Genomic DNA, 25,223 nt, shown 5'->3' on the forward strand with positions numbered 1-25,223 from the left:
TACAGATATATTGCTTTCTTGGCTATTCAGATCTAGAGAAGAGGAGAACAGAGATGACGAGATGGCCAGAGCAGCATACAGAAAAGGAAGAGAAATAAAATACAGAAAAAGTCCAAGAAGATTAGAGGGTGACAGAGCCCCAGAACCCCCCTCCCCATCTCGTACAGGAAGAGTCCATCCAAGGGTAGTAAAACCTAGGGCAAATCCCCCCCCACATCTCATACAGGAAGAGTCCATCTGAGGAAACCAGAACCTCGGACAAATTCCCCCCACATCTCATACAGGAAGAGTCCATCAGAGAGTGCCAGAACTTCAAACAAATCCCCCCCCCATCTCATACAGGAAGAGTCCATCTGAGGAAACCAGAACCTCGGACAATACCCCCCCCCCCACCCTCCTCCACATTTCATACAGGAAAAGTCCATCAGAGGAAACCAGAACATCAGACAAACCCCCCCACCACCATCTCATACAGGAAGAGTCCATCAGAGAGTGCCAGAACTTCAAACAAATCCCCACCCCCATCTCATACAGGAAGAGTCCGTCAGAGAGTGCCAGAACCTCAGACAACACCCCCCCCCCCCCACATCTCATACAGGAAGAGTCCATTTGAGGAAGCCAGAACCTCGGACAACACCCCCCCTTCCCCCTCCACATCTCACACAGGAAGCGTCCATCCAAGGGTAGTAAAACCTAGAGCAAATCCCCCCCCACATCACATGCAGGAAGAGTCCATCTGAGGAAACCAGAATCTTGGATACCACCCCCCTCCGCCACATCTCATACAGGAAAAGTCCATCAGAGGAAACTAGAACCTCGGACAACACTCCCCTCCACATCTCATACAGGAAGAGTCCATCAGAGAGTGCCAGAACCTCAGACAAATCCCCCCCTCCACATCTCCTACAGGAAGAGTGCACCCAAGGGTAGTAAAACCTAGGGCAAATTCCCCCCCCCCTCCACATCTCATACAGGAAGAGTCCATTTGAGGAAACCAGAACCTCGGACAACACCCCCCCTTCCCCCTCCACATCTCATACAGGAAGAGTCCATCCAAGGGTAGTAAAACCTAGAGCAAATGCCCCCCCCACATCTCATGCAGGAAGAGTCCATCTGAGGAAACCAGAATCTCGGACAAACACCCCCCCCCCCATACACACACACATCTCGAACAGGAAAAGTCCATCTGAGGGAACTAGAACTTCTGAAAACACCCTCCTACATCTCATACAGGAAGAGTCCATCCAAGGGTAGTAAAACCTAGAGCAAATCCCCCCCCACATCTCATACAGGAAGAGTCCATCTGAGGAAACCAGAATCTCGGACAAACACCCCCCCCCCCCCATACACACACACACACACATCTCGTACAGGAAAAGTCCATCTGAGGGAACTAGAACTTCTGAAAACACCCTCCTACATCTCATATAGGAAGAGTCCATCAGAGGGTGCCAGAACCTCAGACAACACTCCCCCTACATATTATATAGGAACAGTCCATCAGAGGGTAGTAAGACCACAAATCACCCCACATCTCATACAGGAAGAGTCCATCTGAGGGAACCAGAGCTTTAGACAACCCACTTCCCCCCCACATCTCATACAGAAGAGTCCTTCAGAGGGTAGCAGAGCCTCAGACAAAACCCCCCCCCCCCCCACATTCCATACAGGAAGAGTCCATCAGAGGGTGCCAGAACCTTGGACAACACCCCACACACACATATCTCATACAGGAAGAGTCAATCAGAGGGAACCAGAGCCTTAGACAACCCACCTCCCCCCACATATCATACAGGAAGAATCCATCAAAGGGTAGCAGAGCCTCAGACAACAACTCCCCCCCCACATCACATACAGGAAGAGTCCATCAGAGGGTGCCAGAACCATGGAAAACACCCCACACACACATATCTCATACAGGAAGAGTCAATTAGAGGGAACCAGAGCCTTAGACAACCCACCTCCCCCATCTTGTACAGGAAGAATCCATCAGCGGGTGCCAGAACCTTGGACAACACCCCACACACACATATCTCATACAGGAAGAGTCAATCAGAGGGTAGCAGTCTCAGACAACAACCCTCCCCCCACATCTCATACAGGTAAAGTCCATCTGCGAGTGCCAGAGCCTTGACAAACTCAACCCCCCCCCCCCAAGGTACCAGAGCCTCAGACAAATCTCCTCCCACATCTCACACAGGAAGAGGTCCAATTTCCACTGACAGGTCCATATTGGATTTGGCCATTTGTATTCTTACATCTAATCCAAACACGTTATTTTTATTTTCAGCTACACATATTGGAGAAGACCTTTATATGGGTTATCTATGGATGAAACGAAGTGGAGATGCAGGTAGTCCCTCACAGACTCTAGAAAACACCCTCTTTATGTGGCAATCAAAGGCGACATGAGGCTGGCACCTCCCCGTAGAGTGACCACAACGCCATCTGGCCTATGGCTAAGTTGTATTGTGGAGCCACCATGGTCCCAACCCCCTGAAACCAATAGGAATTTGATCTTCAGCAGCAGTTTAAGGAGATTAAAAACAATTTCATAATTTACACTTGGGAAAACAGAAGCAGAAATTTTCTGAACACAAAATTCAGATAAAATAAAAGTCATGAAATTGTACAGCAGGAGCCCGAGGTCTTCTTCAGTTGTAACCTCAATGGCAGGGGAGATATTTCTTCACTAAATTAAAAAAAATGAAATCCTGGGAGCCCCATTATGGGTTCCCCATCTCCGCTCTCAGCCATCTGTAAGGAGTACATTCATTTACACGTTTTTCCAGCGGCCTCGGCGTTTACGAGGAGTCAAGTAAGAGAATCTCTTCCTCTTGTTGGGAGGAGGGGAGGTTGGAGGGCTCGGCTGTTCTTCTACAACATTTTGCTGCCCACTTTCCTCTTCCTGGCCATTGTGATTTTCCTCCAACTCATAATTCACAGAACAAGGTTCAGATTCTGGTTCTGTCTTTGTAGGATAATAAACAGGATCAATCAAGCCGGATGGAGCAGGTGAAGGAGGCTGAGGAGGTATAAGAGGTAAAATGGCTGCTAGGACATTGGTCAAACGGTCCATGCTCTGACGCAAAGTGTAGGTCAGATGTCGAATTGCCTCCGCCGTTTCCTGCTGGGCTCGTAGCATGGCTACTGTGGGGTCATAGTGCTGACTGACAGGCCCTGGAGAAAGCAGAGGAGAAGAGGACCCCGGAGGCATCGGCGGTGGAGAAGCCCCCTCAGATGGACCTGGTGAAGGGCTTAGCTGGGGTAACTGCACAATGTGAAGCTGAGGTGTTGGGGATGGAGACTGCTTAGGTTGGAGAAGAAGTGGAGGGTCCGGCGGACAGCAGGGGCCACTCAGAGAATTTTCTGCACTAGAAGAACCCGGACCTGATAGATGTAAGTCTGTGGGGGGAAAACAGAAGAATTGTCATCAGAATGTGGGGAGTGCAGAAGGCATTCACATTGCTACAAGTATGGAGGATAGCCTGTGTTACTGAGGGAATCTCCACCTCTGATCCAATAGGAAGACTGCAGAAGAATTCACTGATCACTTCACGTTAATAAAATTACTATTCCATCAGAGGGCAATTTTCTAAAACTGTCAAATGTTTAACCCCTTCGGCTCTGGTCCCTGTACAGCCTGATGAACCACAGCAATAATGGGCCAAATTATTTGGTGAGGAGTTTGTCGTACCTAACCCCTTCTTGCCGGCTGTATATATGTGACGGCACAGAGGTGGACCTAGCTCTGCACTGCCACATATATGCGCTTCTCTTTTGTGCACACTCAATCAGGTTCCTTCAACACTGTGACCTCACTGTCGCAGATCGGGTCACAGTAGGAGGGGTTCCCGATCATGTGATCACTGTGACGGCCAAAGTGATCACGATTGAGGAAACCCACACACTGCCCCACAAAAAGACGATGGTGCTATGTTAATACAATCTCCGTAAAGGGTCAGCAGAAAGGGTCTTAGATAATTATACAAATACATTGTTTATTGGGGACACACTAGGCGTTCCTTTAATAATGTTGTCCTCCAATATTGATACTTGATACTCAATGTTCTATAGTGATCAGAGAATTAGGTTTTTTATCCATATATCAATGTACTATGGTGGTCAGAGGGTTAGGATTACCTTCTATTTGGTGGGGGTCAGGGTTGTCCTCCATCTTGCAATGTACTATGGTGGTCAAAGAGTTGGGGTTGTCTTCTATATGATAAGGGTTAGGGTTGTTTTCCATCTATTGATGTACTATGGTGGTCAGAGGGTCAGGGTTGTTTTCTATAGGGTAAGAATTAGGACTGTCCTCCTTCTTTCGATGTACTGTGGTGGTCAGAGGGCTAGGGTTGTCCTCCATCTATTGATGTACTATGGTGGTCAGAGGGTTAGGTTTGCCTTCTATAGGGTAAGGGTTGTCCTCCATCTTTCAATGTACTAATGTGGTCAGAGGGTTAGAGTTGCCTTCTATAGAGTAAAAGTTAGGGTTGCCTTCTATAGGGTATGGGTTAAGTTTGTCCTCCATGTATCAATGTACTATGGTGGTCAGAGAGTTAGAATTGTTTTCCATAGAGTAAGGGTTGGGTTTGTCCTCAATCTATTGATGTACTATGGTGGTCAGGGGGTTATGGTTGTCTCCTATAGGGTACAGGTTAAGTTTGTCCTCCATGTATCAATGTACTATGGTGGTCAGAGGGTTAGAATTGTTTTCCATAGAGTAATGGTTGGGTTTGTCCTCAATCTATTGATGTACTATGGTGGTCAGGGGGTTAGGGTTGTCTCCTATAAGGTAAGGGTTAGATTTATTCTCCATGTATCAATGTACTATGGTGGTTAGAGGGTTAGAATTGTCTTCCATAGAGTAATGGTTGGGGTTGTCCTCCATGTATCAATGTACTATGTTGGTCAGAGTTGTCTTCTATAGGGTTAGGCTTATCCTCCATGTTTCAATGTACTATGGAGGTCAGAGGGTTAGGGTTGTCCTCAATCTATTGATGCACTATGGTGGTCAGAGAGTTAGGGTTGTCTTCTGTAGGGTTGGGGTTAGATTTGTCCTCCATGTTTCAATGTACTATGGTGGTCAGAGGGTTAGAGTAGTCCTCAATCTATTGATGCACTATGGTGGTCAGAGAGTTAGGGTTGTCTTCTGTAGGGTTGGGGTTAGATTTGTCCTCCATGTTTCAATGTACTATGGTGGTCAGAGGATTAGGGTTGTCCTCAATCTATTGATGCATTATGGTGGTCAGAGAGTTAGGGTTGTCTTCTGTAGGGTTGGAGTTAGATTTGTCTTCCATGTTTCAATGTACTATGGTGGTCAGAGGGTTAGGGTTGTCCTCAATCTATTGATGCACTATGGTGGTCAGAGGGTTAGGGTTGTCTTCTATAGGGTTAGATTTGTCCTCCATGTATCAATGTATTATGGTGGTTAGAGGGTTAGAATTGTCTTCCATAGAATAAGGGTTAGGGTTGTCCTTCCTATATCGATGTACTATGTTGGTCAGAGGGTTAGGGTTGTCTTCCATAGAGTAAGGGTTAGGGTTGTCCTCCCTATATCGATGTACTATGTTGGTCAGAGGGTTAGGGTTGTCTTCTATAGGGTTAGATTTGTCCTCCATGTATCAATGTATTATGGTGGTTAGAATTGTCTTCTATAGAATAAGGATTAGGGTTGTCCTCCCTATATCGATGTACTATGGTGGTTAGAGGGTTAGAATTGTCTTCCATAGAGTAAGGGTTAGGGTTGTCCTCCCTATATCAATGTACTATGTTGGTCAGAGGGTTAGAATTGTCTTCCATAGAATAAGGGTTAGGGTTGTCCTCAATCTATTGATGCACTATGTTGGTCAGAGGGTTAGGGTTGTCTTCCATAGAGTAAGGGTTAGGGTTGTCCTTCCTATATCGATGCACTATGTTGGTCAGAGGGTTAGGGTTGTCTTCCATAGAGTAAGGGTTAGATTTGTCCTCCAGGTATCAATGTACTATGTTGGTCAGAGGGTTAGGGTTGTCTTCTATAGGGTAAGGGTTGGGGTTGTCCTCCATATATCGATGTGCAAAACATAAACAACAGAGAGGGAGCAAAAGTCTAGTGCATTACCTATGACATTTTATTGTACAAAACAAGTGTAAAATATACTCACAAACACTGCGAGCTTAAAAGCATAAAAATGCATAAAGCCACGTAGAAGAATCCACTCTCCAACTTCACCTGGAGACGAGATGACAGAAAGCCGCTAGCGCGTTTCGGGGATCCAGTCCCCTTCCTCAGAGCTATGGCTATTGTTTTCAGCAATCCAACCTGCCTTACATAGCATATTGTGTAACCGTTTATCAGGGGCAGGAGTTGTGAAGGGAGTGTGGGGACTCTTAAAGGGAACACTACCCAGAAACTAGCTATCATTCTATGTTAAGGGCTTCAAGGAGATTGGTACCAGCACAAAACACAAATTGCAAAGATATGTAATATATTCTTGATACCTAGTATACCCGCACACATGGCAGCATGATGAATAGTAGACACTTCCATTGCATATAGAAGACACTTCCTGACACAATACTAATCCAAATATTGTTCATAATTCTGGCATTGTCACAAGGAAAACTACAAGCTATTTTTAAAATATCACCTCTCCAGGTGTTTGCTTAGAATCCCTCAAGTATCTGAGACACACCACCCGAACGGCGTTCTTCCGCACCTTGGAACGCACCTGCCGGGACTGGAGGTTAAGCAGCGGAAGTGCGTCGCTGGAACTTCATTCAATGCCATATTTACAGGGACATACTGATGGCTGAATGGCGCTACATCAACCCTCTGCGTGGATACTACTGCCTACTGGGCTAAGCATTGTAAAGGGGAACTTGGATGTTGCTACGCTGGTGCTATTAAAACTTGCTTGAGCCGTAAAGAGGTGTACATTGCCAAAAGAAGAAGAAAACACAATGTACACATCTTGCCTAAAATAAAACTAACAATGGGTAAAAAGAAAGAAAAGGGAGATTAGATGAAATTATATTTAAAAAAGGGAGGCGTTAATAATTAATAGATAAATTACACGAACTAATAAGATGATCAGGACATCGCATTGTCCACTGAAAGCTGGCCTGTCGAAGGTAAGTGATGCGAGCAATAACACCATTGCTGACGCCAATAACATTTGTATCAGCAATATATAGGGAATGTGATTGTGAAAAAAGGATACATTTGGATCTATTGTACTGCACTGAAACTGCTCAATCCCATGAATTACAGACAAGGCCTGAGGGATCTACCCCAAGCTGTACAGTAACAATGTATCACATACAGGAATATTAGTAAATAAAGCGTTGCACCCACAGGGATGATCCATGGTGGGCCTTTACCAGTGAATGAATAGAGTTTATTATGAGTAGATGGATAGAATAGAAATGGATTATAGGTGGTTGACACAATGATAACTGCTGAAATACCCATTGATGGTTTTTGCCTAAACATAGTTACATAGTTAATCTGACTGAAAAAAGACAAAAGTCCATCCAGTTGAACCAAAAAAAAAAGTTATAATCCTGCACCCACAGTTGATCTAGAGGAAGCGAAAAACCCAGCAAAGCACGATCCAATCTGCTCCTGCAGGGGAAAAAATTCCTTCCTGATTCCTCGAGAGGCAATCGGATATTTCCTGGATGAAACATGATCAAGGGAAGGCACTCATAGGTGTCACCTACATTACTGCATGCATTTCTAGGTCTTCATTTTGCCCTCTAGGTGTCACAGAGCCTAGCTGATGAATCCAGAAAGCTTCCCGATTGCAGACCTTCTTGTGCTTCCTGCCTGTATCGGCATCACCAATGATCGCTTCTATTCCAAAGACCGTCAAACTATCCGTACTCTTCTCATGGAATTCTGAAAAGTGACGGGACACTGAATATTTGTCAAACCCCTTGAGAATATTCCTGTTATGTTCCCCAAACCTGATTCTCAAGGTACAGGAGGTGCAGCCCACTTAGAGGCCACAAGGACAAGTGAGACCATATACAACATATATTGCACACCACAGTTAAAATGTCAAGGGAAATGCACTAGGAGTTTGCACCGTCTCTGTTGTTTATGTTTTGCACAGTGCTGGATTTCCCCCGGTCTGAGGAGGGCTGTTTCGACATTTCCCTTTCCATACCCTGGTTGTTTTAAGACTGGCCATCTTGGTTTATGTGATGGGTGCCTCTGTTCACGTCTGAGCTCTGGAGTGTCAAGTTTGTTTGTTCTATGCATCTGGCTCCATCTATCGATGTATTATGGTGGTCAGAGAGTTGGGGTTGTCTTTTATAGGGTAAGGGTTGTCCTCCATCTATCGATGTTCTATGGTGGTCAGAGGGTTAGGATTGCCTTCTATACGGTAAGGGTAGTGCTCCATCTATTGATGTACTATGGTGGTCAGAGAGTTGGGGTTGTCTTTTATAGGGTAAGGGTTGTCCTCCATCTATCAATGTTCTATGGTGGTCAGAGGGTTAGGGTTGTCTTCTATATGGTAAGGGTTGTCCTCCATCTATCGATGTACTATGGTGGTCAGAGGGTTAGAATTGCCTTCTCTACGGTAAGGGTAGTCCTCCATCTATCGATGTACTATGGTGGTCAGAGGGTAAGGGTTGTCCTCCATCTATCGATGTACTATGGTGGTCAGAGAGTTGGGGTTGTCTTCTATACGGTAAGGGTTGTCCTCCATTTATCGATGTACTATGGTGGTCAGAGGGTTAGGGTTGTCTTCTATACAGTAAGGGATGTCCTCCATCTATCGATGTACTATGGTGGTCAGAAAGTTGGGGTTGTCTTCTATATGGTAAGGGTTGTCCTCCATCTATCGATATATTATGGTGGTCAGAGGGTTAGGGTTGTCTTCTATATGGTAAGGGTTGTTCTCCATCTATTGATGTATTATGGTGGTCAGAGGGTTGGGGTTGTCTTCTTTAGGGTAAGGGTTGTCCTCCATCTATCGATGTACTATGGTGGTCAGAGAGTTGGGGTTGTCTTCTATACGATAAGGGTTGTCCTCCATTTATCGATGTACTATGGTGGTCAGAGGGTTAGGGTTGTCTTCTATACAGTAAGGGTTGTCCTCCATCTATCGATGTATTACGGTGGTCAGAGGGTTAGGGTTGTCTTCTATATGGTAAGGGTTGTCCTCCATCTATCGATGTACTATGGTGGACAGAAAGTTGGGGTTGTCTTCTATACGGTAAGGGTTGTCCTCCATCTATCGATGTATTATGGTGGTCAGAGGGTTAGGGTTGTCTTCTATATGGTAAGGGTTGTCCTCCATCTATAGATGTATTATGGTGGTCAGAGGGTTGGGGTTGTCTTCTATGGGTAAGGGTTGTCCTCAATCTATCGATGTACTATGGTGGTCAGAGGGTTAGGATTGCCTTCTATACGGTAAGGGTTGTCCTCCATCTATCGATGTACTATGGTGGTCAGAGGGTTGGGGTTGTGTTCTATAGGGCAAGGGTTGTCCTCCATCTATCGATGTTCTATGGTGGTCAGAGGGTTAGGGTTGTCCTCCATCTATCGATGTTCTATGGTGGTCAGAGGGTTAGGGTTGTCCTCCATCTATCGATGTACTATGGTGGTCAGAGGGTTAGGGTTGTCCTCCATCTATCGATGTACTATGGTGGTCAGAGGGTTAGGGTTGTCCTCCATCTATCGATGTACTATGGTGGTCAGAGGGTTGAGGTTGTCTTCTATAGGGTAAGGGTTGTCCTCCATCTATCGATGTACTATGGTGGTCAGAGGGTTAGGGTTGTCCTCCATCTATCGATGTACTATGGTGGTCAGAGGGTTAGGGTTGTCCTCCATCTATCGATGTATTATGGTGGTCAGAGGGTTAGGATTGTTTTCTATAGGGTAAAGGTTGTCCTCCATCTATCGATGTACTATGGTGGTCAGAGGGTTGGGGTTGTCTTCTATAGGGTAAGGGTTGTCCTCCATCTATCGATATACTATGGTAGTCAGAGGGTTAGGGTTGTCTTCTTTAGGGTGAGGGTTGTTCTCCATCTATCGATGTTCTATGGTGGTCAGAGGGTTAGGGTTGTCCTCCATCTATCGATGTTCTATGGTGGTCAGAGGGTTAGGGTTGTCCTCCATCTATCGATGTACTATGGTGGTCAGAGGGTTAGGGTTGTCCTCATCTATCGATGTACTATGGTGGTCAGAGGGTTAGGGTTGTCCTCATCTATCGATGTACTATGGTGGTCAGAGGGTTAGGGTTGTCCTCATCTATCGATGTACTATGGTGGTCAGAGGGTTAGGGTTGTCCTCCATCTATCGATGTTCTATGGTGGTCAGAGGGATAGGGTTGTCCTCCATCTATCGATGTACTATGGTGGTCAGAGGGTTAGGGTTGTCCTCATCTATCGATGTTCTATGGTGGTCAGAGGGTTAGGGTTGTCCTCCATCTATCGATGTTCTATGGTGGTCAGAGGGATAGGGTTGTCCTCCATCTATCGATGTACTATGGTGGTCAGAGGGTTAGGGTTGTCCTCATCTATCGATGTACTATGGTGGTCAGAGGGTTAGGGTTGTCCTCATCTATCGATGTACTATGGTGGTCAGAGGGTTAGGGTTGTCCTCATCTATCGATGTACTATGGTGGTCAGAGGGTTAGGGTTGTCCTCCATCTATCGATGTTCTATGGTGGTCAGAGGGATAGGGTTGTCCTCATCTATCGATGTACTATGGTGGTCAGAGGGTTAGGGTTGTCCTCATCTATCGATGTACTATGGTGGTCAGAGGGTTAGGGTTGTCCTCATCTATCGATGTACTATGGTGGTCAGAGGGATAGGGTTGTCCTCATCTATCGATGTACTATGGTGGTCAGAGGGATAGGGTTGTCCTCATCTATCGATGTTCTATGGTGGTCAGAGGGTTAGGGTTGTCCTCCATCTATCGATGTTCTATGGTGGTCAGAGGGATAGGGTTGTCCTCTACAGGGTAAGGTTGTCTTCCAGGTCCTCTGTCTATCGGTATGATCTGTAGGCGATGAAGTGGGTTGTTTTCTGGATTGTTCAGTTGTATTTTATTCTATAATTTGTCCCATTACAAATAACACTAAAATGAAGTTTCAGGTACAAAGCACGGCAATGTTTTTTTGCACATTTTCTTTTTTTATATAACACTGAAAAACAAAAGAAAATGAAATATTAAAGTGGTATTAAACCCAAAGACTAACATTTATTATACTGCAGCTTACCAATTTTTAGATGTGATGGCTGCATTAGTTTTCTTTTATACTCATTCTTTCTTCTACTTTGATCTGGTGATCTGGACAAGAAGTCTGTTGTTTTTCAATAGAGCAAGCTGTCCTGCACACGTAGAAGTTAGAAGGATGAGACAAACCATTTACCACTGTCAGGGGTGCTTACAAGGATCAGCTTTTATTAAATGATGGAAAACCTTTATCCCAAAAGGAACAAAACTGTTACTGTAACTGATTATAAAGTGTGAGCTGGAGTTTGGCTTCAATGTGTTAGTGTATCTAAATCTGCTAGTCCATCTAAAACCCCCTTTCCCACCAGACTGATAATGCTGCTGTCTGCGATGTTCCCTGTGCTTCTTCCTCCAGAGTAGGGGTGCTGTAATACAGGAGGTATGTTACTAGCCAGATCACCAGGTGAAAACAGAGGGGAAAAAACTAAAAAAGAAAACTAATAGAGCCTGGCTACTTGGACCCAAATTGTAAGGCGGCTCGGGGTTCCCTGATGCAGCCCTGTAATATATGGTGACCCACATTGACCAGGGATGTAGTCCCTGGTCCAGCTAGTGCACCCCTTTCAGGTCTTCCCTGGGTAGGAAAACATTATGTATCGTATCTAGCTACCCCTCCGCTGGTAGGACCTACCCTTACCCAAGTAGACATTTTTCAGTCTGTCCTCCTTGAGCAGCTTGCCATCTCCCATGACACCTATCGTAGGCCACCCTGGGCTCCCACCTGGCCTTTCTGACTGACATTTCTCTTGCTGCTCTCTCAAGGGCCTTTAGAAGCCTCTCATTTCCTTCATCCTTCTGAATGAATCTCTACCAAGAATCTGTTTCCTTGCCTTCCAGCGTTTGGACCATTGGAGAGCTCTTTCATGAGCTCATTTCCTCCGCTCATTGCCTAATCCAACATTATTTTCCTGGAGGCTGCATTCCTTCGAGGAGCTATGTTTGGGGGAAGGCCCAATGCCCAAGTCCCTCTCCCCTTCTTACAAATTCTAACTGGACCTTCATGCTACCTCGGATCCCCCTTTTCTTGCTAAATGGGAAAGAGACTTGGGAGTCACCTTCACCGATCCTCGGAAAGAGCGAGTTCTCTTTTTTGCACACAAGTTATCTCTATGCAGTAAGTACCAAGAGACCTTCAGCGAGACCCACCGAGGATATGACACCGACGAAAGGCTTAACCACACGGTCTTTACTGAAAACATAATCAAATGGACATAAAAACCTCAAACAGCTGATAAGTGAGTAAACCAGGATAGAAGCCCCACCCAAAACCCCCCTCCAATTCCCTGTCCTCTCCACATTCCCCCCCCCCAACCCTAAAGTACCAAGAGACCTCTTACAAAATTGTAACTCCTTGGAAAAGGATTCCTGTGGTCCTAAATTATTCCCCTGACTGATGCTGGAGGTGTGGATTACATGCAAGGACCCAGTTACATATCTTCTGGCAATGCCACACCTCACGCACTTTCTGGGAGCTGGTCCTCCGACTCATTCATGAATTCAGTTATCTCTCTACAAGATGACCCCGTGGCATTACTTCCCAACCTCACCCCCTTCTAGGAAATGGTACCAAAATCCCTCCTTAGAGACTTGCTAAACACAGAGCGGCCCCAACAGAAGCTCAATGGCTCACAATGGTAAAGGACAACGAGCAAATGGGGGACCTGACCTAAGCTCTCCAAGACAATCCAAGGACACGGCTGCCATCGCCGCTCCAAATCGAAGGACACGGCCGCCATCGCTTCTCCAAATCCCAAGACACGGCCACCATTGCTGCTCCAAATCCCAGGACACGGCCGACATTGCTGCTCCAAATCCCAGGACACGGCCGCCATCACCTCTCCAAAGCCCAGGACACGGCCGCCATCTCTGCTCCAAATCCCAGGACACGGCCACCATCGCATCTCCAAATCCCAGGACACGGCCACCATCACCTCTCCAAATCCCAGGACACGACCGCCATCACCTCTCTAAATCCCAGGACATGGCCGCCATCACCTCTCCAAATCCCAGGACAGGGCCACCATCACCTCTCCAAATCCCAAGACACGGCCACCATTGCTGCTCCAAATCCCAAGACACGGCCGCCACTGCCGCTATAAATCCCAAGACACGGCCGACATTGCCGCTCCAAATACCAGGACATGGCCGACATTGCTGCTCCAAATCCCAGGACACGGCCGCCATCACCTCTCCAAATCCCAGGTCATGGCCGCCATCACCTCTCCAAAGCCCAGGACACGGCCGCCATCTCTGCTCCAAATCCCAGGACACGGCCACCATCGCATCTCCAAATCCCAGGACACGGCCACCATCACCTCTCCAAATCCCAGGACACGACCGCCATCACCTCTCTAAATCCCAGGACATGGCCGCCATCACCTCTCCAAATCCCAGGACAGGGCCACCATCACCTCTCCAAAGCCCAGGACACCGCCACCATCACCTCTCTATATCCCAGGACATGGCCGCCATCACCTCTCCAAAGCCCAGGACATGGCCGCCATCACCTCTCTAAATCCCAGGACACGGCCACCATCACCTCTCCAAATCCCAGGACACGGCCACCATCACCTCTCCAAATCCCAGGACACGGCCGCCATCACCTGTTCAAATCCCAGGACACGGCCGCCATCACCTCTCCAAATCCCAGGACACGGCCGCCATCACCTGTCCAAATCCCAGGAAAAGGCCACCATCGCCTCTCCAAATCCCAGGACACGGCCGCCATCACCTCTCCAAATCCCAGGACATGGCCGCCATCACCTCTCTAAATCCCAGGACATGGCCGCCATCACCTCTCTAAATCCCAGGACACGGCCACCATCACCTCTCCAAATCCCAGGACACGGCCGCCATCACCTGTTCAAATCCCAGGACACGGCCGCCATCACCTCTCCAAATCCCAGGATACGGCCGCCATCACCTGTCCAAATCCCAGGAAAAGGCCACCATCGCCTCTCCAAATCCCAGGACACCGCCACCATCACCTCTCTAAATCCCAGGACATGGCCGCCATCACCTCTCTAAATCCCAGGACATGGCCGCCATCACCTCTCTAAATCCCAGGACACGGCCACCATCACCTCTCCAAATCCCAGGACACGGCCGCCATCACCTGTTCAAATCCCAGGACACGGCCGCCATCACCTCTCCAAATCCCAGGATACGGCCGCCATCACCTGTCCAAATCCCAGGAAAAGGCCACCATCGCCTCTCCAAATCCCAGGACACCGCCACCATCACCTCTCTAAATCCCAGGACATGGCCGCCATCACCTCTCTAAATCCCAGGACATGGCCGCCATCACCTCTCTAAATCCCAAGACATGGCCGCCATCACCTCTCTAAATCCCAGGACATGGCCGCCATCTCTGCTCCAAATCCCAGGACACGGCCGCCATCACCTCTCCAAATCCCAGGACATGGCCGCCATCACCTCTCTAAATCCCAGGACATGGCCGCCATCTTCTCTCCAAATATCAATGCTGGAGGCCGGTTCTCCCTGTGATAGGGCACCAGCGGCTGCACCTGTTCCTGTTCTGCCCCAGACCTTGTCTTCTCTATACGATTGGCTGCTTCCACACCTGAATGGTCTTTTGGGACCATCTTGCACAGAACCAGGAAGTCTGCAAATTGTCTATGTTGTATTGTAATCTGCTGCAAGCCTTTATGAGAAAAGAAAACTAATGGAGCCGCCACATCCAATGTTTGGAAAGCTGCAATAGAAGACATTTCTGGTTTTGGGTTTAATATCACTTTATGGCAGAACTCCAGGACTGTCCGTGGGGTCCTCATTGTTTCTAGGGGTAGTGGGAGGGGCTGCATGACTCGTTGGGTCACATGGACGGAGGAGGCGGCGGCCTGCTGAAGTCATGAACTGGGTACTACCCCCAATTCCTGCACCCCCTAGACATAGCAAGCATTTAACCCTTTGCACTGTGTGTGTGGGGGAGGGGAGGGGGAGGGGCTTCTTCCAGCCAAGAATTCTAAGGGGTTAAGCATGGATACATTTGTATCTGCTGGCGGAAGGTCATCCATGTGAATGGAATACAATGTAACAATCACAATGTATCTACTCAGAGACCACCTATACTGGGGGGAGGGGCTGAATACCGACTGTGAAAGAGGGAGGGGCTAAATAATGCCAGTGGAGGGGGAGGGGCTAAATACTGAAAGTGAAGGGAGGAGGCGCTGAATACCGACACTGGAGGGGAAGGGGCTGAATACTGACAATGAAGGGGGAAGGGTGACAGAAGAGAATCTTTGTGGACAATTCAGAAAAGTGGATCAAATTTATTTTTACTATTTAATAAATTAGGGAAGGACAGACAGGGGACAGGAAGTGAAGAGAAGTCACCCCGATGTGACACAGAAAGGGGACAGGAAGTGAAGGGAAGTCACCCCGATGTGACACAGACAGGGGACAGGAAGTGAAGGGAAGTAACCCCGATGTGACACAGACAGGAGAAAGGAAGTGAAGGGAAGTCACCCCGATGAGACACAGACAGGAAGTATAGGGAAGTCACCCCCAATGAGACACAGACAGGAGACAGGAAGTGAAGGGAAGTCACCCCGATAAGACACAGACAGGGGACAGGAAGTGAAGTCACCCCGATGAGACACAGACAGGAGACAGGAAGTGAAGGGAAGTCACCCACGATGTGACACGGACAGGAAGTGAAGGGAAGTCACCCCGATGAGACAGAGGAAGTGAAGGGAAGTCACCCCGATGAGACACAGACAGGAAGTGAAGGGAAGTCACCCCCAATGAGACACAGACAGGAGACAGGAAGTGAAGGGAAGTTACCCCGATAAGACACAGACAGGGGACAGGAAGTGAAGTCACCCCGATGAAACACAGACAGGAGACAGGAAGTGAAGGGAAGTCACCCACGATGTGACACAGACAGGGGACAGGAAGTGAAGGGAAGTCACCCCGATGAGACACAGACAGGAGACAGGAAGTGAAGGGAAGTCACCCCGATGAGACACAGACAGCGGACAGGGAGTGAAGGGAAGTCACCCCGATGAGACACAGAGAGAGGACAGGGAGTGAAGGGAAGTCAACCACGATGAGACACAGAGAGAGGACAGGAAGTGAAGGGAAGTCAACCCCGATGAGACACAGAGAGAGGACAGGAAGTGAAGGGAAGTCAACCCCGATGAGACACAGACAGCGGACAGGCAGCGAAGGGAAGTCAACCCGATGAGACACAGAGAGAGGACAGGAAGCGAAGGGAAGTCACCCCATATGAGACACAGAGAGAGGACAGGAAGCGAAGGGAAGTCACCCCATATGAGACAATGAGAGAGGACAGGAAGTGAAGGGAAGAGAACCCCGATGAGACACAGACAGGGGACAGGAAGTGAAGGGAAGTCAACCCCGGTGAGACACAGACAGGGGACAGGAAGTGAAGGGAAGTCACCCCGATGAGACACAGACGGGGGACAGGAAGTGAAGGGAAGTCACCCCGATGAGACACAGACGGGGGGTGGACTCAATTTGGAGCCAATAATTCTGACATTCATTATCACCAATCCAGGGACGAGAACTCACCCACAGGCCGTGTCCCTGGAATATAAGCCTCGCGGCCAGGCACCACGCCCGGACCCAGGATAGCAAATATCGTCTCTTCCTCTGCTGTGAGCACCTCCTCCGCTGTGCCGTTCTGGGTGGAGTGGGGAACCCGTGCAAGCTTCTCCTTGGTCCGCCTCTTAAAATCATTCCACCGTTTCTGAACTTCCTGAGCTGTGCGTTTCCAGTTGGTTATGGCATTAATTTTGGCAGCGATTCCCTCCCACACTCGGCGTCTCTCTGCCACACTCAGCCGGCGGGCCTGAGCTCCATACAGCATGGAGTAGTGAGCGCGCACCTCTCGGATCAGGATCTGATTCTCCTCATAGGAAAAGCGGGGCTTCCGGAGGCGGGTCACCTCTTCCGTCTCGCCAGACATGGCGAGCGCATTCACGATGGCCTCCAGGGTTCTGGCTGAACGGAAACAGAACAACAAATCAGATAGGCGAAGAAAACTAAAAGTAGAAAAAACCAAACCACAAAAACCACTTCTCCGTATATCATCCACCATGGACACACCTCTCCGTATATCATCCACCATGGACACACCTCTCCGTATACCATCCACCATGGGACACACCTCTCCGTATATCATCCACCATGGACACACCTCTCCGTATATCATCCACCATGGACACACTTCTCCGTATACCATCCACCATGGGACACACCTCTCCGTATACCATCCACCATGGACACACCTCTCCGTATATCATCCACCATGGGACACACCTCTCCGTATACCATCCCCCATGGGACACACCTCTCCGTATACCATCCACCATGGACACACCTCTCCGTATATCATCCACCATGGGACACACCTCTCCGTATACCATCCACCATGGACACACCTCTCCGTATATCATCCACCATGGACACACCTCTCCGTATATCATCCACCATGGGACACACCTCTCCGTATACCATCCACCATGGACACACCTCTCCGTATACCATCCACCATGGACACACCTCTCCGTATACCATCCACCATGGACACACCTCTCCGTATACCATCCACCATGGACACACCTCTCCGTATACCATCCACCATGGACACACCTCTCCGTATACCATCCACCATGGGACACACCTATCCGTATACCATCCACCATGGACACACCTCTCCGTATATCATCCACCATGGACACACCTCTCCGTATACCATCCACCATGGACACACCTCACCGTATACCATCCACCATGGACACACCTCTCCGTATACGATCCACCATGGACACACCTCTCCGTATACCATCCACCATGGACACACCTCTCCGTATACCATCCACCATGGGACACACTTCTCCGTATACCATCCACCATGGACACACCTCTCCGTATACCATCCACCATGGGACACACCTCTCCGTATATCATCCACCATGGACACACTTCTCCGTATACCATCCACCATGGACACACCTCTCCGTATACCATCCACCATGGACACACCTCTCCGTATACCATCCACCATGGACACACCTCTCCGTATACCATCCACCATGGACACACCTCTCCGTATACCATCCACCATGGGACACACTTCTCCGTATACCATCCACCATGGACACACCTCTCCGTATACCATCCACCATGGACACACCTCTCCGTATACCATCCACCATGGACACACCTCTCCGTATACCATCCACCATGGACACACCTCTCCGTATACCATCCACCATGGACACACCTCTCCGTATACCATCCACCATGGGACACACCTCTCCGTATACCATCCACCATGGGACACACCTCTCCGTATACCATCCACCATGGGACACACCTATCCGTATACCATCCACCATGGGACACACCTCTCCGTATACCATCCACCATGGGACACACCTCTCCGTATACCATCCACCATGGGACACACCTCTCCGTATACCATCCACCATGGGACACACCTCTCCGTATACCATCCACCATGGGACACCCCTCTCCGTATACCATCCACCATGGGACACACCTCTCCGTATACCATCCACCATGGGACACACCTCTCCGTATACCATCCACCATGGACACACCTCTCCGTATATCATCCACCATGGGACACACCTCTCCGTATACCATCCACCATAGGACACACCTCTCCGTATACCATCCACCATGGGACACACCTCTCCGTATATCATCCACCATGGGACACACCTCTCCGTATACCATCCACCATGGGACACCCCTCTCCGTATACCATCCACCATGGGACACACCTCTCCGTATACCATCCACCATGGGACACACCTCTCCGTATACCATCCACCATGGACACACCTCTCCGTATACCATCCACCATGGGACACACCTATCCGTATACCATCCACCATAGGACACGCCTCTCCGTATACCATCCACCATGGGACACACCTCTCCGTATACCATCCACCATGGGACACGCCTCTCCGTATACCATCCACCATGGGACACACCTCTCCGTATACCATCCACCATGGGACACGCCTCTCCGTATACCATCCACCATGGGACACACCTCTCCGTATACCATCCACCATGGGACACGCCTCTCCGTATACCATCCACCATGGGACACACCTCACCACCTACAGCACACAAACCACTTCTCTATATACCAGCCATGAAGGAAGAGTATCGGGGGGGGGGGAGCCGTTGAGGAAGGAAATCGGGGGGGAAGCCGTAGAGGAAGGGTATCGGGGGGGGGGCAGGGGAGCTGTAGAGGAAAGGTATCGGGGGGGGGAAGCCGTAGAGGAAGGGTATCGGGGGCGAGCCGTAGAGGAAGAGTATCGGGGGGGGGTAAGTCGTAGAGGAAGGGTATCGGGGGGGAGCCGTAAAGGAAGGGTATCGGGGGGGGAAGCCGTAGAGGAAGGGTATCGGGGGGGGAAGCCGTAGAGGAAGGGTATCGGGGGGGGAAGCCGTAGAGGAAGGGTATCGGGGGGGGAAGCCGTAGAGGAAGGGTATCGGGGGGGAAGCCGTAGAGGAAGGGTATCGGGGGGAAGCTGTAGAGGAAGGGTATTGGGGGGGAGGGGGGGAAAGCCGTAGAGGAAGGGTATCGGGGGGGAGGGGGGGGAAGCCGTAGAGGAAGGGAACCGGGGGGGCGGGGGGAGCCGTAGAGGAAGGGTATCGGGAGGGGAAGCCGTAGAGGAAGGGTATCGGTGGGGGGGAGCCATAGAGGAAGGGAATCGGTGGGGGGGAGACATAGAGGAAGGGAATCGGTGGGGGGGAGACATAGAGGAAGGGTATCGGTGGGGGGGGGAGCCATAGAGGAAGGGAATCGGTGGGGGGGAGACATAGAGGAAGGGTATCGGGGGAGGGGAGCCATAGAGGAAGGGTATCAGGGGGGGAGTCACAGAGGAAGGGTATCGGGGGGGGAGCCGTAGAGGAACAGTATCGGCGGGGAGCCCTAGAGGAAGGGTATCGGTGGGGGGGGGGAGAGCCGTAGAGGAAGGGAACCGGGGGGGCGAGCCATAGAGGAAGGGTATCGGGGGGGCGAGCCATAGAGGAAGGGTATGAAGGGGGTGGGGGGGGGAGCCATAGAAGAAGGTTATCGGGGGAGAGTCGCAGAGGAAGAGTATAGGGGGCTGGGGGGCTTGGGAGCCGTAAAGGAAGGGTATCGGGGGGGGAAGCCGTAGAGGAAGGGTATCGGGGGGGGGAAGCCGTAGAGGAAGGGTATTGGGGGGAGGGGGGGAAAGCCGTAGAGGAAGGGAACCGGGGGGGCGGGGGGAGCCGTAGAGGAAGGGTATTGGGAGGGGAAGCCGTAGGGCAGTGGTTCTCAACCTTCCTAATGCCGCGACCCTTTAATACAGTTCCTCATGTTGTGGTGACCCCCAACCATAAAATTACCTCCCACCACCTCATCCCCCACAGCCACTTCCTCCTGTACCACTTTCCCCTCCCTCCTAGATTGTAAGCTCGAAAGAGCAGGGCCCTCGAACCCCTCGTGTATCACACTGTCTCTGTCTTGTCCCCCTGCCTTTGTACAGCGCTGAGCAAACCCTTTGGCGCTATATAAATACTGTATAATAATAATATTTACCCATTAATTATAATTCATGAAGTGTCGTTTTACCTCCAATACTGCTGCTTTCAACACAGTAGCTGCTTTCTACACAGTAGCTGCTCTTTACACATCGGAAATATGTGTTTTCTGATGGTCTTAGGCGACCCCTGTGAAAGGGTCGTCCGACCCCCAAAGGGGTCGCGACCCACAGGTTGAGAACCACTGCCGTAGAGGAAGGGTATCGGTGGGGGGGGGGAGCCATAGAGGAAGGGAATCGGTGGGGGGAGACATAGAGGAAGGGTATCGGGGGAGGGGAGCCATAGAGGAAGGGTATCGGTGGGGGGGGGGGAGAGCCGTAGAGGAAGGGAATCGGGGGGGCGAGCCATAGAGGAAGGGTATCAGGGGAGAGTCGCAGAGGAAGAGTATAGGGGGCTGGGGGGCTTGGGAGCCGTAGAGGAAGGGTATCAGGGGGGAGCCGTAGAGGAAGGGTATCAGGGGGGAGCCGTAGAGGAAGGGTATCAGGGGGGAGCCGTAGAGGAAGGGTATCGGGGGGGGGGAGCCGTAGAGGAAGGGTATCAGGGGGGAGCCGTAGAGGAAGGGTATCGGGGGGGGGAGCCGTAGAGGAAGGGTATCAGGGGGGAGCCGTAGAGGAAGGGTATCGGGGGGGGGGGAGCCGTAGAGGAAGGGTATCAAGGGGGAGCCGTAGAGGAAGGGTATCAGGGGGGAGCCGTAGAGGAAGGGTATCAGGGGGGAGCCGTAGAGGAAGGGTATGCGGGGGGGGAGTATATCAGGCTATTACCAGGAGATAGGAGGTGGGCAGGATATGGGGGAAGGGGGGATAGGAGCTCCTGGGGGTTGGGGAGTGAAATAGGAAGGTCTGGGGGGTACCATGGGGCGAAGGAGGGGAATAGGTGCATAGGGGAGGAGCTTGGAGTATGGGGGTACTATAAAGGAGGAGTCTGGAGTACAGTGGGTGGGCCCAGGTCGGGATGTATGGGGTACTTGGGGGGTGATGGTTGTGGAGGAGGGGACTGAGGGTTGGGGAGGAGTTTTGGGTATAGGGAAGGGGCTACTTTGGGGGGAGCAGATTTGGACATAGTGGGTGGGCCCAGGATGGGTTGTGTGGGGAAATATGGGGTGTCGGGGGTAATATGAGGGAGGGGATTTAGAGGGTAATATGGGGTATAGGGGAAGGGGTAAAAGTGGGGGTTTGGGGCACAGTAGGCGGGCCCAAGGTGGGTTGTGTAGGAGGTGTTTGTAGTATACGAAAGTGGGTGGAGGGAGCAGTCTGGGGTATAGGATGGGGAGGAGTTTGAAGCACAGTGGGAGGGGGAGGAGTTTGGGGTATAGGAAGGGGGACGAGTTTGAGGCACAGTAGGACAGGGGAGGAGTTTAGGGTATAGGATGGGGAGGAGTTTGAGGCACAGTAGGGGAGGGGAGGAGTTTGGGGTATAGGATTGGGAGGAGTTTAAAGCACAGTGGGGGAGGAGTTTGGAGTATAGGATGGGGAGTAGTTTGGGGCACAGTGGGAAGGGGAGGAGTTTGGGGTATAGGATTGGGAGGAGTTTAAAGCACAGTGGGGGAGGAGTTTGGGGTATAGGATGGGGAGGAATTTGAGGAACAGTGGGAGGGGGAGGAGTTTGGGGTATAGGATGGCGAGGAGTTTGGGGTATAGGGAGGAGTTTGGGGAACAGTGGGATGGGGGAGGAGTTTGGGGTATAGGATGGGGAGGAGTTTGGGGTATAGGATGGGGAGGAGTTTGGGGCACAGTGGGTGAGGGGAAGAGTTTGGGGCTCTGGAAGAGGGGAGGAGTTTGGGGTAGAGGATGGGAGGAGTTTGGGGCACAATGGGAGGGGGGAGGAGTTTGGGGCACAGTGGGAGGGGGGAGGAGTTTGGGGTATAGGATGGGGAGGAGTTTGGGGTATAGGATGGGGAGGAGTTTGGGGCACAGTGGGTGGGGGGAAGAGTTTGGGCACTGGGAGAGGGGAGGAGTTTGGGGTACAGGATGGGAGGAGTTTGGAGCACAATGGGAGGGGGGAGGGGTTTGGGGTATAGGATGGGGAGGAGTTTGGGGCACAGAGGGACAAGGGAGGAGTTTGGGGCATAGGATGGGAGGAGTTTGGGGCACAGTAGAGGGGGAGGAGTTTGGGGCACAGTGGGACAGGGGAGGAGTTTGGGGTATAGGATGGGGAGGCGTTTGGGCACTGGGAGGGGGAGGAGTTTGGGGTACAGGATGGGAGGAGTTTGGGCACAATGGGAGGGGGAGGAGTTTGGGGTACAGGATGGGAGGAGTTTGGGGCACAGTGGGAGGGGGAGGGGTTTGGGGTACAAGATGGGAGGAGTTTGGGCACAATGGGAGGGGGGAGGAGTTTGGGGTATAGGATGGGGAGGAGTTTGGGGCACAGTGGGAGGGGGGAGGAGTTTGGGGTACATGATGGGAGGAGTTTGGGGCACAGTGGGAGGGGGAGGAGTTTGGGGTATAGGATGGGGAGGAGTTTGGGGCACAGTGGGAGGGGGGAGGAGTTTGGGGTACAGGATGGGAGGAGTTTGGGGCACAGTGGGAGGGGGGAGGAGTTTGGGGTACAGGATGGGAGGAGTTTGGGCACAATGGGAGGGGGGAGGAGTTTGGGGTACAGGATGGGAGGAGTTTGGGGCACAGTGGGAGGGGGAGGAGTTTGGGGTACAAGATGGGAGGAGTGTGGGCACAATGGGAGGGGGGAGGAGTTTGGGGTATAGGATGGGGAGGAGTTTGGGGCACAGTGGGAGGGGGGAGGAGTTTGGGGTACAGGATGGGAGGAGTTTGGGGCACAGTGGGAGGGGGGAGAAGTTTGGGGTACAGGATGGGAAGAGTTTGGGCACAATGGGAGGGGGGAGGAGTTTGGGGTACAGGATGGGAAGAGTTTGGGCACAGTGGGAGGGGGGAGGAGTTTGGGGTACAGGATGGGAAGAGTTTGGGCACAGTGGGAGGGGGGAGGAGTTTGGGGTATAGGATGGGGAGGAGTTTGGGGTATAGGATGGGGAGGAGTTTGGGGTACAGTGGGACAAGAGAAGAGTTTGGGGCACTGGGAGGGGGATGAGTTTGGGGTACAGAATGGGAGGAGTTTGGGGCACAGTGGGAGGGGGGAGGAGTTTGGGGCACTGGGTGGGGGGAGGAGTTTGGGGCATAGGATGGGGAGGAGTTTGGGGCACAGTGGGAGGGGGGAGGAGTTTGGGGCACAGTAGACGAGGAGTTTGGGGCACAGTGGGAGGGGGGAGGAGTTTGGGGCACTGGGTGGGGGAGGAGTTTTGGTAGATGGGGAGGAGTTTGGGGTATAGGGAGGGGTGGGGGAGGAGCTTGTGGCAGAGTGGGCGGGCCCAGGCCAGGTTGTGGGGGAGGGGCAGGGGCCTGCAGTCCCGGAAGCGGCCGGTCGGGGGGATCGGAGGGTGTACCGGCGGGCAGACATCGCGGACACACACACCCCCCTCATACGATGATATCGGCAGATTTGTCACCTTTTTGTAGCTTCTTCAGCCGGAGCTCCACCTCTTCCCCTTCCCAGCCGAGCATGTCCCGCACCGCGCGCTGCATGCCGGGAGACGGACGGAGGAGCCGCCAGGGGGCGCCGTACAGCCATCCGAGCACAGCCTGGGAGAGCCAATCAGAGCGCGGAGGGGCCGAGAACAACCGAAGATTGCCGATCATGTCCGAGAGCCGCCAGCCAATCAGCTCAGCGCACAGCTACCATTGAACCCGAAAAGAAGCGAACATTGCCGATCATTTCCGAACATTACCGATCATGTCCGAGAGCCACCAGCCAATCAGAAGGAAGGGGAACGATGATAGCCGAGAGTGGAGGGGGCGGGGTCAGGGGAAGTGTCGTCACCAATAGCAACCAAAATCATATAGCGACGTGAGGTCACCTGACCCTGAGTGGGGGAGGGGAGGACTGACAGATGGGGGAGGGGCTCAAAACATCCATACAGATCCAAAATGTCATTTTAGGTGGTTGGTATCGGTGTCAGTGACCAGGTGGTGTAGTTTGGGGGTCACCTGTGTAATGGTGTCATTCTGGGTAGGCATCAGTCCATGTTGGTGTCAGTTGGGGATGATCTGGGTTGTACTTGGTGTCAGTCCATGTTGGTGTCAGTTGGGGATGCTCTGGGTTGAGGGTGATCTGGGTTGTAGTCGGTGTCAGTCCATGTTGGTGTCAGTTGGGGATGATCTGGGTTGGTCGGAGTTGAGGGCGATCTGGGTTGGAGTCAGTCCATGTTGGTGTCAGTTGGGATGATCTGGATTGATCGGAGTTGAGGGCAATCTGGGTTGGAGTCGGTGTCAGTCTATGTTTGGTGTCAGTTGGGGATGCTCTGGGTTGGTCGGAGTTGAGGGCGATCTGGGTTGTACTTGGTGTCAGTCCATGTTGGTGTCAGTTGGGGATGATCTGAGTT

At 51.1% G+C, this 25,223-nt stretch overlaps 1 protein-coding gene across 2 annotated transcripts; it reads right to left on the reverse strand.

Moving 5' to 3' along the window:
• Positions 1-1,035: 1,035 nt before the first annotated feature.
• On the reverse strand, positions 1,036-24,393 carry LOC149431648 (myb-related transcription factor, partner of profilin-like). Of its 2 annotated transcripts, none has more exons than XM_089665433.1 (3): positions 24,291-24,384; positions 16,793-17,220; positions 1,036-3,405 (listed from the first exon to the last, which is right to left on the reverse strand). In XM_089665433.1, exons 2-3 carry the CDS (start codon positions 17,187-17,189, stop codon positions 2,777-2,779), a joined length of 1,026 nt encoding a protein of 341 aa, XP_089521559.1. In that variant the 5' UTR covers positions 17,190-17,220; positions 24,291-24,384; the 3' UTR covers positions 1,036-2,776. The 2 variants fall into 2 exon arrangements, with proteins under 2 accessions (XP_089521559.1, XP_089521560.1); XM_089665434.1 differs by having other exon boundaries at positions 1,038-3,405; positions 16,793-17,224; positions 24,291-24,393.
• Positions 24,394-25,223: the final 830 nt, after the last annotated feature.

The sequence above is a fragment of the Staurois parvus genome, unplaced genomic scaffold, assembly GCF_062004578.1.
Source record: "Staurois parvus isolate SC_StPar_1 unplaced genomic scaffold, SC_StPar_1.0 ptg002191l, whole genome shotgun sequence".
In the NCBI taxonomy this organism is placed as follows: Eukaryota; Metazoa; Chordata; class Amphibia; order Anura; family Ranidae; genus Staurois; species Staurois parvus.